The 21,674-nt window shown below is 44.7% G+C and overlaps 1 protein-coding gene across 1 annotated transcript in view; it reads left to right on the top strand.

The window, feature by feature from the left end:
- Nucleotides 1-21,674, top strand: part of PRRX2 (paired related homeobox 2) — a 112,199-nt gene that overhangs the window by 69,517 nt on the left and 21,008 nt on the right. Inside the window, exon 2 of the mRNA XM_053695341.1 lies at nt 11,897-12,081. Coding sequence (XP_053551316.1) covers nt 11,897-12,081 — 185 coding nt within the window. The remainder of the gene's footprint in view (nt 1-11,896; nt 12,082-21,674) is intronic.

Below are 21,674 nucleotides of genomic sequence, written 5' to 3'. Positions count from 1 at the left end.
TTTGGTGAGCGCTAGGAGCATCCTTTTCTACGGTCCAACTTCCAGCCAGCCTGGAGGCAACCGTAACAAATGCTATGTATGCAGTACTAAGTTTGTGTGTGTGACCGTCATACACTGGTGACATTACCTAGTATTACACTGACAGTACCAGCTAATATTACTCTGGCACCTTGTTAAATAATACTTTGTATACAGTACTTAGCTCTGTGTGTGACCGGCATACACTGATGACATTAGTTAGTATTGCACTGACAGTACCAGCTAGTATTACTCTGGCACTTTGTTAAATAATACTATGTATGCAGTACTTAGTGTGTGTGTGACCGGCATACACTGATGACATTAGCTAGTATTACACTGACCGTACCAGCTAGTATTACTCTGGCACTTTGTTAAATAATACTATGTATGCAGTACTAAGTGTGTGTGTGTGACCGGCATACACTGGTGACATTAGCTAGTATTGCACTGACAGTACCAGCTAGTATTACTCTGGCACTTTGTTAAATAATACTATGTATACAGTACAAAGCTCTGTGTGTGACCGGCATACACTGGTGACATTAGCTAGTATTACACTTACAGTACCAGCTAATATTACTCTGGCACCTTGTTAAATAATAGTATGTATACAGCACTTAGTGTGTGTGTGACCGGCATACACTGGTGACATTAGCTAGTATTATACTGACAGTACCAGCTAGTATTACTCTGGCACCTTGTTAAATAATACTTTGTATACAGTACTAAGTGTGTGTGTGATCGGCATACACTGGTGACATTAGCTAGTATTATACTGACAGTACCAGCTAGTATTACTCTGGCACCTTGTTAAATAATACTATGTATACAGTACTTAGTGTGTGTGTGTGTGACCGGCATACACTGGTGACATTAATTAGTATTATACTGACAGTACCAGCTAGTATTACTCTGGCACCTTGTTAAATAATACTATGTGTGACAAAACCAATCTCGCCACTGTACATTGGAGGGCCTGTTATGGAACATTCTTTGGGCTGGAGGTACATGGGCTTAAGGATACCCAGAGACTGCATGGAAATATGGAATTTTATATGCTGGACACCCCATGTACTTTCATAACTCTGTCTTATGTCTATGTCACCCTGTATCCATAAATACAGGATGGGTACAGGGTGTGAGTGCCCCTTGTGGGAGCAATTGTGACTCTATAAGCCAAGTGGGCATAAAAGACTTTATAGCTAATAAGAACTGTTCCTATATTCAGTAATAAGATGTATTCTATGTATGTTTCAGATCTGATTGTGTCTCAGGAGTCTGTCTGGGTAAACTGATTGTGTCCTTGTGTGATTATGTTAACTAGACTGCCCAACATCAGATTGTCTGAGTAAACGTTCTTCCCTAGTTAATTAACTTAATATGTTAATCTGTTTTACCTGTGAATAGACAATTGTTAGAGGTTTGATGCATTGTTCATATGTTTGCTTTACTGTTAAACCAATGCCCTTTGTAACCTGAAGCCAGGGTGTATAAATCTGTGTGCTGCCTTCAAATAAAGTAGACATTCTGTTTTAAACCTGAAACTGGCTGGGTTGTGAATTGCTGATTCCCTATGCAGGACATTGTTCATCTGGTATTAACCCTTGGTACACTGTTGGTACCGTAACATTGGTGGCAGCGACGGAATGAACCTTATCGCCCAGAAGAGCAACTACACAAGCCAGTAACCTCAGGAAGAGGGGGATTATTACAATACTGACTAAGATGGAAAAGAGAAAAGTAAATTTTGCAGCTTTTAAAAACTTCCTGGAAACAGAAGGAGAGATTGATGGGTACCTTGCGGATTTTGAGAGGCAATGTGCACTACACAAGGTACCCGCAGAGGACTGGGTCACGATATTATCTGGAAAATTATCCGGCCGGGCCAGAGAGGCTTTTCGGGCCATTCCAGATGAGGAAGTCAGGGATTATAATACTGTAAAAGAGGCTCTGCTCTCCAGGTATGCGGTTACACCGGAGGCATACCGGAGGCGGTTCAGAGACACTGTTAAATTAGCTGGAGATTCCTACCTTGAGTGGGCATGTAAGGTGCACCGCACAGCAGCTCACTGGATAGCGGGGTGCCAAGCCATATCTGGGGAAGAGGTGCTGCAGCTATTCCTGTTGGAACATTGCTTCGACAAGTTACCCGCAGGAGTTCGAGAGTGGGTTCGGGACCGTAAACCCTCCACCCTGCAGGAAGCGGCTCGCTTGGCAGATGAGTATACGGATGCCCGCAAACTGGACACTGCTACCACTAAGCCCCCTGCTAGAGTGGAGTACAGACCCCCAGTCACCCCAGCAGCTGCCAGTTACCAAACCCCGGCGCACCGCTATACCACACGGCCTCCGGCCACGAACTACCCTCAGAGAGCCCTGTTCAATTTGCGGTGCTACTCACAACCTATTCGGTGCTTTAGATGTAAGCAACTAGGGCACAAAAGACCAGAGTGTCCCCTAAATGCAGCGAACCAAGCGCAGTCCTGGAGAAGACCCGCCGGCGGAATCCCACGTAATCCTCAGCCTACGGCCCGCTACGTAGAGGCGCAAGAATGCTGGAGCATCCTACATGAGGCAGACCTTGTGCAAGCTGCCCATCGGAATAACCGGCAACTGGTTAAAGTGAATGGGAAGAAGGTCAGTGGTCTACGGGATACTGGTGCTACCATGACCTTGCTTCAAAAGAACTTGGTGTCTGAGAAACAGTACACGGGAGACACTGTGGCTGTGAGGTTAGCAGGGGGCGATGTGTTCAGCCTACCTGTTGCCAGGGTACATTTGGATTGGGGAGTGGGCGCTAGACCTGTGAATGTGGGGGTCAAGAAGGACTTACCTGCTGATGTTCTTCTTGGAAATGACTTGGCCCCCCTTGTTTCTGCCTACGCTCCTATGGGTCCCGCTGATGTTAACTCTGTGACTACCCGTGCCCAGATCCATGCAGCAGAGACTGACCCACCTGCTGCTAAGCCCCAGGACGATGAGCTCAGTAAATCTCTATCCGCTATTGATATGTGGAGGTCCCGTTACAATGCGCTGATGAAGGAGAAGAGGAGCGCAGAGGAAAAAGCACGTTTAGAACGTCAATCTCTGCTAGACAAGCTGCACCGACAGACTGCAGAAAACACCAGCTTGAGAGTGGGACATGAAACCTTAAAGACAAACTTAGCGACACTTGAGGAGAAGCTGACGCTGGCTCATAGTGAGGTGCAGCAACTCAAGGGCACCCTATGTCAGTATGAAGGGATTGTGGATACCTATAAAGAGCAGGTACAGAAAACTCGTAAAGAAGCTGATGGGATTTTGAAGGACTGTTTGGCCCTGGTCTGGGCACTGAGGAATTTGAACCCTTGTTTGTATGGACAGGAATTCTCTCTCATAACGGGAATCCAGATGGATTGTCCCAGCAAACTGACATGCCTACCAGGCGCTCTGGTGGTATATGGCACATTATATACCCTGGACAGCCGAGCATGACAAACCAGAGGGAGAGGAGTTTGATGGTCCTGGCTTGTTATGGGAGTCCTTTGCAGAGCCTGACTTTGGGAGCCCAGACTCCATTCCCCAGCGGCAGGCTGCGTTACAAGGGGTAGGGACAGTTGGTCCTGTCCCCCAGCAACACGGCTGTTTAGCCAAAGGGGAGACGAATGGTCTCCCCCTCCAGCAGCACAGCTAGGTATCCAAAGGGGAGACAGTCGGTCTCCCCCTCCAGCAACCAGGCTCCCACCAGGCTACTTCCATGGTAGTGCTGGCACCCGGGCAGAGTACAGCTGGTCTCTGCCCACCTTGCAACCCACCAATTCAGCGTACCAGTCCCCCACACAGCTGTGGTGAGGTACCTGGACATGGACAAGTTTTCCCCGTACTCAGGTGTAGTAACCATTTATTGTGGGTGGGCTGTACTACTAATTGTGTTTTATGGGTGGGTTGCTGGACTAACCAGGGCACTGACCGGCAGGAGGTCAGATACCCTGTTAGTCTGTTTGGAAAAGGGGAGAGATGTGACAAAACCAATCTCGCCACTGTACATTGGAGGGCCTGTTATGGAACATTCTTTGGGCTGGAGGTACATGGGCTTAAGGATACCCAGAGACTGCATGGAAATATGGAATTTTATATGCTGGACACCCCATGTACTTTCATAACTCTGTCTTATGTCTATGTCACCCTGTATCCATAAATACAGGATGGGTACAGGGTGTGAGTGCCCCTTGTGGGAGCAATTGTGACTCTATAAGCCAAGTGGGCATAAAAGACTTTATAGCTAATAAGAACTGTTCCTATATTCAGTAATAAGATGTATTCTATGTATGTTTCAGATCTGATTGTGTCTCAGGAGTCTGTCTGGGTAAACTGATTGTGTCCTTGTGTGATTATGTTAACTAGACTGCCCAACATCAGATTGTCTGAGTAAACGTTCTTCCCTAGTTAATTAACTTAATATGTTAATCTGTTTTACCTGTGAATAGACAATTGTTAGAGGTTTGATGCATTGTTCATATGTTTGCTTTACTGTTAAACCAATGCCCTTTGTAACCTGAAGCCAGGGTGTATAAATCTGTGTGCTGCCTTCAAATAAAGTAGACATTCTGTTTTAAACCTGAAACTGGCTGGGTTGTGAATTGCTGATTCCCTATGCAGGACATTGTTCATCTGGTATTAACCCTTGGTACACTGTTGGTACCGTAACACTATGTATGCAGTACTAAGTTTGTGTGTGACCGGCATACACTGGTGACATTAGTTAGTATTATACAGACAGTACCAGCTAGTATTACTCTGGCACCTTGTTAAATAATACTATGTATACAGTACTTAGTGTGTGTGTGTAACCGGCATACACTGGTGACATTAGTTAGTATTACACTGACAATACCAGCTAGTATTACTCTTGCAATTGTTAAATAATACTATGTATACAATACTTAGTGTGTGTGTGACCGGCATACACTGGTGACATTAGCTAGTATTATACTGACAGTACCAGCTAGTATTACTCTGGCACCTTGTTAAATAATACTATGTATACAGTACTTAGTGTGTGTGTGTGACCGGCATACACTGGTGACATTAGTTAGTATTATACTGACAGTACCAGCTAGTATTACTCTGGCACCTTGTTAAATAATACTATGTATACAGTACTTAGTGTGTGTGTGTGACCGGCATACACTGGTGACATTTGCTAGTATTACACTGACAATACCAGCTAGTATTACTCTGGCACCTTGTTAAATAATACTATGTATACAGTACAAAGCTCTGTGTGTGACCGGCATACACTGGTGACATTAGTTAGTATTATACTGACAGTACCAGCTAGTATTACTCTGGCACCTTGTTAAATAATACTATGTATACAATACAAAGCTCTGTGTGTGACCGGCATACACTGGTGACATTAGCTAGTATTATACTGACAGTACCAGCTAGTATTACTCTGGCACCTTGTTAAATAATACTATGTATACAGTACTAAGTGTGTGTGTGTGATCGGCATACACTGGTGACATTAGCTAGTATTATACTGACAGTACCAGCTAGTATTACTCAGGCACCTTGTTAAATAATACTATGTATGCAGTACTAAGTGTGTGTGTGACCGGCATACACTGGTGACATTAGCTAGTATTATACTGACAGTACCAGCTAGTATTACTCTGGCACCTTGTTAAATAATACTATGTAGACAGTACTAAGCTGTGTGTGTGTGTCCGGCATACACTGGTGACATTAGCTAGTATTATACTGACAGTACCAGCTAGTATTACTCTGGCACCTTGTTAAATAATACTATGTATGCAGTACTAAGCTGTGTGTGTGACCGGCATACACTGGTGACATTAGCTAGTATTATACTGACAGTACCAGCTAGTATTACTCTGGCACCTTGTTAAATAATACTATGTATGCAGTACTAAGTGTGTGTGTGACCGGCATACACTGGTGACATTAGCTAGTATTATACTGACAGTACCAGCTAGTATTACTCTTGCACCTTGTTAAATAATACTATGTATACAATACTTATTGTGTGTGTGACCGGCATACACTGGTGACATTAGCTAGTATTATACTGACAGTACCAGCTAGTATTACTCTTGCACCTTGTTAAATAATACTATGTATACAGTAATGTGTGTGTGTGTGTGACCCGCATACACTGGTGACATTAGTTAGTATTATACTGACAGTACCAGCTAGTATTACTCTGGCACCTTGTTAAATAATACTATGTATACAGTACTAAGTGTGTGTGTGACCGGCATACACTGGTGACATTAGCTTATATTATACTGATAGTACCAGCTAGTATTACTCTGGCACCTTGTTAAATAATACTATGTATGCAGTACTAAGTGTGTGTGTGTGTGTGACCGGCATACACTGGTGACATTTGCTAGTATTACACTGACAATACCAGCTAGTATTACTCTGGCACCTTGTTAAATAATACTATGTATGCAGTACTAAGTGTGTGTGTGTGACCGGCATACACTGGTGACATTTGCTAGTATTATACTGACAGTACCAGCTAGTATTACTCTGGCACCTTGTTAAATAATACTATGTATGCAGTACTAAGTGTGTGTGTGTGTGTGTGTGTGTGTGACCGGCATACACTGGTGACATTTGCTAGTATTATACTGACAGTACGAGCTAGTATACGTATACAGTACTAAGTGTGTGTGTGTGTGATCGGCATACACTGGGGACATTAGCTAGTATTACACTGACAGTACCACCTAGTATTACTCAGGCACCTTGTTAAATAATACTATGTATGCAGTACTAAGTGTGTGTGTGTGACCGGCATACACTGGTGACATTTGCTAGTATTATACTGACGGTACCAACTAGTAATACTCTGGCACCTTGTTAAATAATACTATGTATGCAGTACTAAGCTGTGTGTGTGACCAGCATACACTGGTGACATTAGCTAGTATTATACTGACAGTACCAGCTAGTATTACTCTGGCACCTTGTTAAATAATACTTTGTATACAGTAATTAGCTCTGTGTGTGTGTGACCAGCATACACTGATGACATTAGTTAGTATTGCACTGACAGTACCAGCTAGTATTACTCTGGCACTTTGTTAAATAATTATGTTACAAACTGCTATTTGTAACTGGCCCTTTAAATGAAAAATTGCCCTGCTTCCATGGATCGTGGAGAAGCCTATTTGCCAGCCTCCTTCCTCATGACTATGGCCCCTGGAAGATTGTGCCCCTGAGAACATATTAACTTTTATTGGGTGTGTATGGCCCTTTAAGAACCGTCTGGGGACATATTGTGACTTTGGTGAACAATGCCCCTTTAAGACTATATCCCCAGACCTGTGAAATGACTTGTCCCTGGCTTTCTCTCCACTTGGTTCAGTTTCATTGTGTGCCATTAAGAGTTAATTTTGTTCAATTCTAAATACAAGTTTGCTGGGATCAGCTCTAATTAAGTTTAGTGATAAACTTTCCCATTGTCTAATCAGACTGCTAGTAGTGATAAGGTGGACTGCATTGTTTTCTTGTGTGTAATGTTATCTGCTGTTGTGGCCTGTCAAAGGGCGTTGCCTCTCTATCTAAATGTATCTAAATGTGTGATTGGGGATTTTATGCCTCCCCCTGAGAGTGTCTTTTTTGCATGTAACCTCAATAAAAACCAGGCTGTGTGTTCCAGCACATCAGACCTATTCTGTCCCTCTAACTTGCAGCTTTGACTCATGTTTGTAGGGGCCAGCTATAATCACTACAGGGATTGCTATGCTCTATATACTCCCTTAGCTACTGAGCTCCTGTAAGAGCTCTTGTTCCTGTTCACCTACTGGAGCCTGGTCGTAGGTCCAGGGCGCAGAGCAGATGGCGAGATACCAGCCCAGCAGCGGTGGTTCGTAGAGTCTGCGTTACTTATGGTGGCTACGCAGTAGTTATAGTGTCAACGGTGCTGCTGCTCCTTTGGTGAGCGCTAGGAGCATCCTTTTCTACGGTCCAACTTCCAGCCAGCCTGGAGGGAATCGTAACATTTGGTGGCAGCATTGATTTCTTGTGTGTAATGTTATCTGCTGTTGTGGCCTGTCAAAGGGCGTTGCCTCTCTATCTAAATGTATCTAAATGTGTGATTGGGGATTTTATGCCTCCCCCTGAGAGTGTCTTTTTTGCATGTAACCTCAATAAAAACCAGGCTGTGTGTTCCAGCACATCAGACCTATTCTGTCCCTCTAACTTGCAGCTTTGACTCATGTTTGTAGGGGCCAGCTATAATCACTACAGGGATTGCTATGCTCTATATACTCCCTTAGCTACTGAGCTCCTGTAAGAGCTCTTGTTCCTGGGTTCACCTACTGGAGCCTGGTCGTAGGTCCAGGGCGCAGAGCAGACGGCGAGATACCAGCCCAGCAGCGGTGGTTCGTAGAGTCTGCGTTACTTATGGTGGCTACGCAGTAGTTATAGTGTCAACGGTGCTGCTGCTCCTTTGGTGAGCGCTAGGAGCATCCTTTTCTACGGTCCAACTTCCAGCCATCCTGGAGGCAATCGTAACATTTGGTGGCAGCATTGTTTTCTTGTGTGTAATGTTATCTGCTGTTGTGGCCTGTCAAAGGGCGTTGCCTCTCTATCTAAATGTATCTAAATGTGTGATTGGGGATTTTATGCCTCCCCCTGAGAGTGTCTTTTTTGCATGTAACCTCAATAAAAACCAGACTGTGTGTTCCAGCACATCAGACCTATTCTGTCCCTCTAACTTGCAGCTTTGACTCATGTTTGTAGGGGCCAGCTATAATCACTACAGGGATTGCTATGCTCTATATACTCCCTTAGCTGCTGAGCTCCTGTAAGAGCTCTTGTTCCTGGGTTCACCTACTGGAGCCTGGTCGTAGGTCCAGGGCGCAGAGCAGACGGCGAGATACCAGCCCAGCAGCGGTGGTTCGTAGAGTCTGCGTTACTTATGGTGGCTACGCAGTAGTTATAGTGTCAACGGTGCTGCTGCTCCTTTGGTGAGCGTTTGGAGCATCCTTTTCTACGCTATGTATGCAGTACTAAGTGTGTGTGTGTGACCGGCATACACTGGTGACATTAGTTAGTATTGCACTGACAGTACCAGCTAGTATTACTCTGGCACCTTGTTAAATAATACTATGTATACAGTACTTAGTGTGTGTGTGACCGGCATACACTGGTGACATTAGCTAGTATTTTACTGACAGTACCAGCTAGTATTACTCTGGCACCTTGTTAAATAATACTATGTATGCAGAACTAAGTGTGTGTGTGACCGGCATACACTGGTGAAATTAGTTAGTATTACACTGACAGTACCAGCTAGTATTACTCTGGCACCTTTTTAAATAATACTATGTATACAGTACTTAGTATGTGTGTGTGACCGGCATACACTGGTGACATTAGCTAGTATTATACTGACAGTACCAGCTAGTATTACTCTGGCACCTTGATAAATAATACTATGTATACAGTACTTAGTGTGTGTGTGACGGGCATACACTGGTGACATTAGCTAGTATTATACTGACAGTACCAGCTAGTATTACTCTGGCACCTTGTTAAATAATACTATGTATGCAGTACTAAGCTGTGTGTGTGTGATCGGCATACACTGGTGACATTAGTTAGTATTATACTGACAGTACCAGCTAGTATTACTCTGGCACCTTGTTAAATAATACTATGTATACAGTACTTAGTATGTGTGTGTGACCGGCATACACTGGTGACATTAGCTAGTATTATACTGACAGTACCAGCTAGTATTACTCTTGCACCTTGTTAAATAATACTATGTATACAGTACAAAGCTCTGTGTGTGACCGGCATACACTGGTGACATTAGCTTATATTATACTGACAGTACCAGCTAGTATTACTCTGGAACCTTGTAAATAATACTATGTATGCAGTACTAAGTGTGTGTGTGACCGGCATACACTGGTGACATTAGTTAGTATTACACTGACAATACCAGCTAGTATTACTCTGGCACCTTGTTAAATAATACTATGTATACAGTACTAAGTGTGTGTGTGTGACTGGCATACACTGGTGACATTAGCTAGTATTATACTGACAGTACCAGCTAGTATTACTCTGGCACCTTGTTAAATAATACTATGTATACAGTACTTAGTGTGTGTGTGTGACCGGCATACACTGGTGACATTAGTTAGTATTACACTGACAATACCAGCTAGTATTACTCTGGCACCTTGTTAAATAATACTATGTATACAGTACTTAGTGTGTGTGTGACCGGCATACACTGGTGACATTAGCTAGTATTATACTGACAGTACCAGCTAGTATTACTCTGTCACCTTGTTAAATAATACTATGTATGCAGTACTAAGCTGTGTGTGTGACCGGCATACACTGGTGACATTTGCTAGTATTATACTGACAGTACCAGCTAATATTACTCTGGCACCTTGTTAAATAATACTATGTATACAGTAGTAAGTGTGTGTGACCGGCATACACTGGTGACATTAGCTAGTATTATACTGACAGTACCAGCTAGTATTACTCTGGCACCTTGTTAAATAATACTATGTATGCAGTACTAAGTGTGTGTGTGTGACCGGCATACACTGGTGACATTAGTTAGTATTATACTGACAGTACCAGCTAGTATTACTCTGGCACCTTGTTAAATAATACTATGTATACAGTACTAAGTGTGTGTGTGTGACCGGCATACACTGGTGACATTAGTTAGTATTATACAGACAGTACCAGCTAGTATTACTCTGGCACCTTGTTAAATAATACTATGTATGCAGTACTAAGTGTGTGTGTGTGACCGGCATACACTGGTGACATTAGCTAGTATTATACTGACAGTACCAGCTAGTATTACCCTGGAACCTTGTTAAATAATACTATGTATTCAGTACAAAGCTCTGTGTGTGACCGGCATACACTGGTGACATTAGCTTATATTATACTGACAGTACCAGCTAGTATTACTCTTGCAACTTGTTAAATAATACGATGTATACAGTACTAAGTGTGTGTGTGACGGGCATACACTGGTGACATTAGCTAGTATTATACTGACAGTACCAGCTAGTATTACTCTGGCACCTTGTTAAATAATACTATGTATGCAGTACTAAGTGTGTGTGTGTGACCGGCATACACTGGTGACATTAACTAGTATTATACGGACAGTACCAGCTAGTATTACTCTGGCACCTTGTTAAATAATACTATGTATACAGTACTAAGTGTGTGTGTGACCGGCATACACTGGTGACATTAGTTAGTATTATACTGACAGTACCAGCTAGTATTACTCTGGCACCTTGTTAAATAATACTATGTATACAGTACTAAGTGTGTGTGTGACCGGCATACACTGGTGACATTAGCTAGTATTATACTGACTGTACCAGCTAATAGTACTCTGGCACCTTGTTAAATAATACTATGTATACAGTACAAAGCTCTGTGTGTGACCGGCATACACTGGTGACATTAGTTAGTATTATACTGACAGTACCAGCTAGTATTACTCTGGCACCTTGTTAAATAATACTATGTATACAGTACTAAGTGTGTGTGTGACCGGCATACACTGGTGACATTAGCTAGTATTATAATGACAGTACCAGCTAATATTACTCTGGCACCTTGTTAAATAATACTATGTATACAGTAATGTGTGTGTGTGTGTGACCGGCATACACTGGTGACATTAGCTAGTATTATACTGACAGTACCAGCTAGTATTACTCTGGCACCTTGTTAAATAATACTATGTATTTCGTACTAAGTGTGTGTGTGACCGGCATACATGGTGTCATGATGTGTTTAGGACAAACTACAGTTACTTACCAGCTAAGCCTTGCTGTGTCTGTTTTAGGCAGGAGCCCAAGTCCGGGTTGCAGAAAGTCTTCACGCAAAAAGAAGCAGAGAAGGAATCGAACCACGTTCAACAGCAGTCAGCTGCAGGCTCTGGAGAGAGTGTTTGAGAGGACTCATTACCCAGATGCCTTTGTACGTGAGGACCTAGCACGGAGAGTTAACCTGAGTGAGGCCCGAGTACAGGTTTGTTTGTAGACCGATCATTAACAACAATAATGTGAGATGTGATGGTCTGGGGTAGGTAGAGAAATATACGCACATTTATAGACCCAAAACACTTTTGCGCTCACATATGTACACCCGATACACACACGCACACATACGTACACCTGATTCACAATCGAGTATACATATGTTTAACTGATACGCACATACAACCTATGCACACACGCGCACACATAAGTACACCTGACACACACACATACATACACCCGATACACACACACATATACGTACACCTGATACACACATAATTACCCCAAATACACACGCGTACACACATAAATACACCTGATACAAACGCACACACATACGTACACACGCGTGCACGTAAGTACACCCGATAGACACATACATACACCCGACATGCACATATACATACACCCGATACACCCACACACATACGTACACCCTACACGCACGCACATATACATACACCGGATACACACACATGTACATATTAAGTACACCCAATACACATATACATATACCCAATAAGAAAAAAGGGGGGGGGAGTGGGATAGCGCTGTACAGCTAAAGAGAACTAATATCGTATTTCACATATAACACGTGTATTTGTGTATAAAAATTAATATTAAACTTGGATTCTGTGATAAACAGTAGCAAATAGCTAACTGTGAAAAAAATCTTAAACTAAATATATTAAGAAATGAGTGTCTAAGTACAATTGTAGACATTATTCTCTATATTATGTGAGATAATTCATGTGCACAAAATGCTACAACTGAATATAATATTAAGATATGCAAAGAGACCCTAAAATATCATGACTATGACAAATGATGATAATGAATGTGTAGTATGATGTTACACACTAATAAGAACAAGTGATGTCTGTCATGAATTCACCGTTCATCGCCGTGTCGCCGCGGCTCCCGGATCTCTTCTGGGTTCCTACGTCACGTTGCTAGGCAACGTGACGCATTCTCTGACAACCCCTATGACGTGGCGGCCTCTCTCTGCCTTTAAATCTCGGCGGGAGATTTACTCGATGCCCGTTTGTTCTCTCTTCTGCCGGTCCCTGTCTGAGTGAGTACAATCTTATGAAATCTGATCCTATCCTCCTTGACATTGTTTGGCCAATGCCTCTTGCTTCCAAATCTTGTTTGCCTGCTAACCTGCCTAAAAGGACATTATCATTTGCTTGCTTACAATCTTGCTTGAAAGGACATTATCATTTGTTTACTGACACCTGCTTAAAGGGACATTATCTTTGTTTGCTTTAATCCTGCTAATAAGGACATTATCATTTGCTTGCTTACAATCTTGCTTAAAAGGACATTATCATTTGTTTGCGGACACTTGCTTAAAGGGACTTTATCTTTGTTTGCTTTAATCCTGCTAATAAGGACATTATCATTTCTTTGCTGACAATCCTGCTTAAAAGGACATTAACATTTGTTTGCGGACACCTGCTTAAAGGGACTTTATTTTTGTTTGCTTTATTTCTGCTAAAAGGATATTATTATTTTGTTTGCTAACAACCTGCTTAAAGGGACATTCTTAGTTTGTTGCAAACCTGCAAGAAAGAAGCATATTCATTTATCCACTATCAACCTGCTTAAAGGGACATAAGCTTTGTTTGTTTCTATTTTTCCTGAGAAAGGAACGCTATCTCCTGTAAATCAATTCTATCCTCAAGAAGATATTTTGGATTACTTTTCTTTTGGGAAGTTCTGATACCCTGCTTATTTTGTTTCCTGAGTGGGTCACGTCCTGGATATTTCTCAGTGTGCTAGCGTGTGTTTTAATATCCACGCTAGCAGTTGGGTTAAATCCTGAACTGACTAAATACGGCTGACAATGTCTATCATATAAAGGATAAAGCAACCGTTAATATCATTAAACGGTAATGAATTTAATATGACATATAAGAAATGTAAATTTAAAAAGGTGCCGGCATCAAGAAGATACAAATAAATATAAAAACAAATAATAATTAGTAATATACAAATAGTAAAATACAGATAAAAACAAATTGGCTAAGAGAGGCTAAAAAACAACTAATACTCTTACAATATAAAGTACCTGATACAATTAAGTATATATATCTATCTATACATCTATAGTGCAAGGAAAGGCAGAAGCGTGTACCCTGGGCACATCTATAGTGCAAGGAAAGGCAGAAGCGTGTACCCTGGGCACATCTATAGTGCAAGGAAAGGCAGAAGCGTGTACCCTAGGCACATCTATAGTGCAAGGAAAGGCAGAAGTGTGTACCCTGGGCACATCTATAATGCAAGGAAAGGCAGAAGTGTGTACCCATGGGCACATCTATAATGCAAGGAAAGGCAGAAGTGTGTACCCATGGGCACATCTATAATGCAAGGAAAGGCAGAAGCGTGTACCCTGGGCACATCTATAGTGCAAGGAAAGGCAGAAGTGTGTACCCTGGGCACATCTATAATGCAAGGAAAGGCAGAAGTGTGTACCCATGGGCACATCTATAATGCAAGGAAAGGCAGAAGCGTGTACCCTTGGCACATCTATAGTGCAAGGAAAGGCAGAAGCGTGTACCCTGGGCACATCTATAGTGCAAGGAAAGGCAGAAGCGTGTACCCTAGGCACATCTATAGTGCAAGGAAAGGCAGAAGCGTGTACCCTGGGCACATCTATAGTGCAAGGAAAGGCAGAAGCATGTACCCTGGGCACATCTATAGTGCAAGGAAAGGCAGAAGCGTGTACCCTCGGCACATCTATAGTGCAAGGAAAGGCAGAAGCGTGTACCCTGGGCACATCTATAGTGCAAGGAAAGGCAGAAGCGTGTACCCTCGGCACATCTATTGTGCAAGGAAAGGCAGAAGCGTGTACCCTGGGCACATCTATAGTGCAAGGAAAGGCAGAAGCGTGTACCCTCGGCACATCTATAGTGCAAGGAGAGGCAGAAGCGTATACCCTCTGCACATCTATAGTGCAAGGAAAGGCAGAAACACGCACGTACAATCACACGCAATACATACACATTAAGTGGCCAGAGGTGCATTTAATTTCTGTTTAGAATCATTTAGAGTTGTTAAAGAGTTTGGAGTTTAAAGATCAGAGGAAACTCACTCCTGCTCATCAGAAGGTAAAAGTCATCAGTGGCTCTGGGAGAAGGAATTAGGTAATTGTGCAAGGAAAGGCAGAAACGTGCACCCTGGGCACATCCATAGTGCAAGGAAAGGCAGAAGCGTGCACCCTGGGCACATCTATAATGCAAGGAAAGGCAGAAGCGTGTACCCTGGGCACATCTATAGTGCAAGGAAAGGCAGAAGCGTGCACCCTGGGCACATCTATAGTGCAAGGAAAGGCAGAAGCATGTACACTCTGCACATCTATAGTGCAAGGAAAGGCAGAAGTGTGTACCCTCGGCACATCTATAGTGCTCGGAGAGGCAGAAGCGTATACCCTCGGCACATCTATAGTGCAAGGAAAGGCAGAAACACGCAATACATACAGATTAAGTGGCCAGAGGTGCACTTAATTTCTGTTTAGAATAATTTAGATTTGTTAAAGAGTTTGGAGTTTAAAGATCAGAAGATACTCACTCCTGCTCATCAGCTAGTAAAAGTCATCAGTGGCTCTGGGAGAAGGAATTAGGTAATTGTGCAAGGAAAGGCAGAAGTGTGTACCCTGGGCACATCTATAGTGCAAGGAAAGGCAGAAGCGTGTACCCTGGGCACATCTATACCGCAATGAAAGGCAGAAGTGTGTACCCTGGGCACATCTATAGTGCAAAGAAAGACAGAAGCGTGTACCCTGGGCACATGTATAGTGCAAGGAAAGGCAGAAGCGTGTACACTGGGCACATCTATAGTGCAAGGAAAGGCAGAAGCGTGTACCCTTGGCACATCTATAGTGCAAGGAAAGGCAGAAGCGTGTACCCTCTGCACATCTATTGTGCAAGGAAAGACAGAAGCGTGTACCCTGGGCACAGCTATAGTGCAAAGAAAGGCCGAAGCGTGTACACTGGGCACATCTATAGTAAAAAGATAGGCAGGACCGTGTACCCTCGGCACATCTATAGTGCAAGGAAAGGCAGAAGCGTGTACCCTGGGCACATCTATAGTGCAAGGAAAGGCATAAGCGTGTACCCTGGGCACATCTATAGTGCAAGGAAAGGCAGAAGCGTGTACTCTGGGCACATCTATAGTGCAAAGAAAGGTAGAAGCGTGTACCCTGGGCACATCTATAGTGCAAGGAAAGGCAGAAGCGTGTACCCTGGGCACATCTATAGTGCAAGGAAAGGCAGAAGCGTGTACCCTGGGCACATCTATAGTGCAAGGAAAGGCAGAAGTGTGTACCCTGGGCACATCTATAGTGAAAAGATAGGCAGGACCGTGTACCCTCGGCACATCTATAGTGCAAGGAAAGGCAGAAGCGTGTACCCTCGGCACATCTATAGTGCAAGGAAAGGCAGAAGCGTGTACCCTGGGCACATCTATAGTGCAAGGAAAGGCAGAAGCGTGTACCCTGGGTACATCTATAGTGCAAGGAAAGGCAGAAGCGTGTACCCTCGGCACATCTATAGTGCAAGGAAAGGCAGAAGCGTGTACCCTCGGTACATCTATAGTGCAAGGAAAGGCAGAAGCGTGTACCCTGGGCACATCTATAGTGCAAGGAAAGGCAGAAGCGTGTACCCTCGGCACATCTATAGTGCAAGGAAAGGCAGAAGCGTGTACACTGGGCACATCTATAGTGCAAGGAAAGGCAGAAGCGTGTACCCTAGGCACATCTATAGTGCAAAGAAAGGCAGAAGTGTGTACCCTTGGCACATCTATAGTGCAAAGAAAGGCAGAAGCGTGTACCCTTGGCACATCTATAGTGCAAAGAAAGGCAGAAGTGTGTACCCTTGGCACATCTATAGTGCAAGGAAAGGTAGAAGTTTGTACCCTGGGCACATCTATAGTGCAAGGAAAGGCAGAAGTGTGTACCCTTGGCACATCTATAGTGCAAAGAAAGGCAGAAGCGTGTACCCTTGGCACATCTATAGTGCAAAGAAAGGCAGAAGTGTGTACCCTCGGCACATCTATAGTGCAAGGAAAGGCAGAAGCGTGTACACTGGGCACATCTATAGTGCAAGGAAAGGCAGAAGCGTGTACCCTAGGCACATCTATAGTGCAAGGAAAGGCAGAAGCGTGTACACTGGGCACATCTATAGTGCAAGGAAAGGCAGAAGTGTGTACCCTCGGCACATCTATAGTGCAAAGAAAGGCAGAAGTGTGTACCCTTGGCACATCTATAGTGCAAAGAAAGGCAGAAGCGTGTACCCTTGGCACATCTATAGTGCAAAGAAAGGCAGAAGTGTGTACCCTTGGCACATCTATAGTGCAAAGAAAGGCAGAAGCGTGTACCCTTGGCACATCTATAGTGCAAAGAAAGGCAGAAGTGTGTACCCTTGGCACATCTATAGTGCAAAGAAAGGCAGAAGTGTGTACCCTCGGCACATCTATAGTGCAAGGAAAGGCAGAAGCGTGTACACTGGGCACATCTATAGTGCAAGGAAAGGCAGAAGTGTGTACCCTCGGCACATCTATAGTGCAAAGAAAGGCAGAAGTGTGTACCCTTGGCACATCTATAGTGCAAAGAAAGGCAGAAGCGTGTACCCTTGGCACATCTATAGTGCAAAGAAAGGCAGAAGTGTGTACCCTTGGCACATCTATAGTGCAAGGAAAGGTAGAAGTTTGTACCCTGGGCACATCTATAGTGCAAGGAAAGGCAGAAGCGTGTACCCTGGGCACAGCTATAGTGCAAAGAAAGGCAGAAGCGTGTACCCTGGGCACATCTATAGTGCAAGGAAAGGCTGAAGCGTGTACCCTGGGCACATCTATAGTGCAAGGAAAGGCAGAAGCGTGTACCCTGGGCACATCTATAGTGCAAGGAAAGGCAGAAGCGTGTACCCTCGGCACATCTATAGTGCAAGGAAAGGCAGAAGCGTGTACCCTGGGCACATCTATAGTGCAAGGAAAGGCAGAAGCGTGTACCCTGGGCACATCTATAGTGCAAGGAAAGGCAGAAGCGTGTACCCTCGGCACATCTATAATGCAAGGAAAGGCAGAAGCGTGTACCCTGGGCACATCTATAGTGCAAGGAAAGGCAGAAGCGTGCACCCTGGGCACATCTATAGTGCAAGGAAAGGCAGAAGCGTGCACCCTGGGCACATCTATAATGCAAGGAAAGGCAGAAGCGTGTACCCTGGGCACATCTATAGTGCAAGGAAAGGCAGAAGCGTGCACCCTGGGCACATCTATAGTGCAAGGAAAGGCAGAAGCGTGTACACTCTGCACATATATAGTGCAAGGAAAGGCAGAAGTGTGTACCCTCGGCACATCTATAGTGCTCGGAGAGGCAGAAGCGTATACCCTCGGCACATCTATAGTGCAAGGAAAGGCAGAAACACGCAATACATACAGATTAAGTGGCCAGAGGTGCACTTAATTTCTGTTTAGAATAATTTAGATTTGTTAAAGAGTTTGGAGTTTAAAGATCAGAAGATACTCACTCCTGCTCATCAGCTAGTAAAAGTCATCAGTGGCTCTGGGAGGAGGAATTAGGTAATTGTGCAAGGAAAGGCAGAAGTGTGTACCCTGGGCACATCTATAGTGCAAGGAAAGGCAGAAGCGTGTACCCTGGGCACATCTATACCGCAATGAAAGGCAGAAGTGTGTACCCTGGGCACATCTATAGTGCAAAGAAAGACAGAAGCGTGTACCCTGGGCACAGAAGCGTGTACCCTGGGCACAGCTATAGTGCAAAGAAAGGCAGAAGCGTGTACCCTGGGCACATCTATAGTGCAAGGAAAGGCTGAAGCGTGTACCCTGGGCACATCTATAGTGCAAGGAAAGGCAGAAGCGTGTACCCTGGGCACATCTATAGTGCAAGGAAAGGCAGAAGCGTGTACCCTCGGCACATCTATAGTGCAAGGAAAGGCAGAAGCGTGTACCCTGGGCACATCTATAGTGCAAGGAAAGGCAGAAGCGTGTACCCAGGGCACATCTATAGTGCAAGGAAAGGCAGAAGCGTGTACCCTCGGCACATCTATAGTGCAAGGAAAGGAAGAAGCGTGTACCCTAGGCACATCTATAGTGCAAGGAAAGGCAGAAGTGTATACCCTGGGCACATCTATAGTGCAAGGAAAGGCAGAAGCGTGTACCCTGGGCACATCTATAGTGCAAGGAAAGGCAGAAGCGTGTACCCTGGGCACATCTATAGTGCAAGGAAAGGCAGAAGCGTGTACCCTTGGCACATCTATAGTGCAAGGAAAGGCAGAAGTGTGTACCCTCGGCACATCTATAGTGCAAGGAAAGGCAGAAGCGTGTACCCTGGGCACATCTATAGTGCAAGGAAAGGCAGAAGCGTGTACCCTAGGCACATCTATAGTGCAAGGAAAGGCAGAAGCGTGTAAGGAAAGGCAGAAGCGTGTACCCTGGGCACATCTATAGCGCAAGGAAAGGCAGAAGCGTGTACCCTGGGCACATCTATAGTGCATGGAAAGGCAGAAGCGTGTACCCTGGGCACGTCTATAGTGCAAGGAAAGGCAGAAGCGTGTACACTGGGCACAGCTATAGAGCAAGGAAAGGCAGAAGCGTGTACCCTGGGCACATCTATAGTGCAAAGAAAGGCAGAAGCGTGTGCCCTCGGCATATCTATAGTGCAAGGAAAGGCAGAAGCGTGTACCCTGGGCACATCTATAGTGCAAGGAAAGGCAGAAGCGTGTACCCTGGGCACATCTATAGTGCAAGGAAAGGCAGAAGTGTGTACCCTGGGCACATCTATAGTGCAAGGAAAGGAAGAAGCGTGTACCCTGGGCGCATCTATAGCGCAAGGAAAGACAGAAGCGTGTACCCTGGGCACATCTATAGTGCAAGGAAAGGCAGAAGCGTGTACCCTGGGCACATCTATAGTGCAAGGAAAGGCAGAAGCGTGTACCCTGGGCACATCTATAGTGCAAGGAAAGGCAGAAGTGTGTACCCTGGGCACATCTATAGTGCAAGGAAAGGAAGAAGCGTGTACCCTGGGCGCATCTATAGTGCAAGGAAAGGCAGAAGCGTGTACCCTGGGCGCATCTATAGCGCAAGGAAAGGCAGAAGCGTGTACCCTGGGCACATCTATAGTGCAAGGAAAGGCAGAAGCGTGTACCCTGGGCACATCTATAGTGCAAGGAAAGGCAGAAGCGTGTACACTGGGCACAGCTATAGAGCAAGGAAAGGCAGAAGCGTGTACCCTGGGCACATCTATAGTGCAAGGAAAGGCAGAAGCATGTACCCTGGGCACATCTATAGTGCAAGGAAAGGCAGAAGCGTGTACCCTGGGCACATCTATAGTGCAAGGAAAGGCAGAAGCTTGTAACCTCGGCACATCTATAGTGCAAGGAAAGGCAGAAGCTTGTAACCTCGGCACATCTATAGTGCAAGGAAAGGCAGAAGCGTGTACCCTCGGCACATCTATAGTGCAAAGAAAGGAAGAAGCGTGTACCCTCGGCATATCTATAGTGCAAGGAAAGGCAGAAGCGTGTACCCTGGGCACATCTATAGTGCAAGGAAAGGCAGAAGCGTGTACCCTGGGCACATCTATAGTGCAAGGAAAGGCAGAAGCGTGTACCCTGGGCACATCTATAGTGCAAGGAAAGGCAGAAGCGTGTACCCTGGGCACATCTATAGTGCAATGAAAGGCAGAAGCGTGTACCCTGGGCACATCTATAGTGCAAGGAAAGGCAGAAACGTGTACCCTGGGCACATCTATAGTGCAAGGAAAGGCAGAAGCGTGTACCCTGGGCACATCTATAGTTCAAGGAAAGGCAGAAGCATGTACCCTGGGCACATCTATAGTGAAAGAAAAGACAGAAGCGTGTACCCTGGGCACATCTATAGTGCAAGGAAAGACAGAAGCGTGTACCCTGGGCACATCTATAGTGCAAGGAAAGGCAGAAGCGTGTACACTGGGTACATTTATAGTGCAAGGAAAGGCAGAAGTGTGTACCCTGGGCACATCTATAGTGCAAGGAAAGGCAGAAGTGTGTACACTGGGTACATTTATAGTGCAAGGAAAGGCAGAAGTGTGTACCCTGGGCACATCTATAGTGCAAGGAAAGGCAGAAGCGTGTACACTGGGTACATTTATAGTGCAAGGAAAGGCAGAAGCCTGTACCCTGGGCACATCTATAGTGCAAGGAAAGGCAGAAGCGTGTACGCTGGGCACATCTATAGTGCAAGGAAAGGCAGAAGCGTGTACGCTGGGCACATCTATAGTGCAAGGAAAGGCAGAAGCGTGTACCCTCGGCACATCTATAGTGCAAGGGAAGGCAGAAGCGTGTACACTGGGTACATTTATAGTGCAAGGAAAGGCAGAAGCGTGTACCCTCGGCACATCTATAGTGCAAAGAAAGGAAGAAGCGTGTACCCTCGGCACATCTATAGTGCAAAGAAAGGCAGAAGCGTGTACCCTCGGCACATCTATAGTGCAAGGGAAGGCAGAAGCGTGTACCCTAGGCACATCTATAGTGCAAGGAAAGGCAGAAGCATGTACCACACTGTCCACCATAAAGTCTGATTCTTAAT

The sequence above is a fragment of the Bombina bombina genome, chromosome 12 (genome assembly GCF_027579735.1).
Source record: "Bombina bombina isolate aBomBom1 chromosome 12, aBomBom1.pri, whole genome shotgun sequence".
Taxonomy (NCBI): Eukaryota; Metazoa; Chordata; class Amphibia; order Anura; family Bombinatoridae; genus Bombina; species Bombina bombina.
Note: the sequence above shows the minus strand (reverse complement) of the source record. Positions and strands in the feature narration are given on the sequence as shown.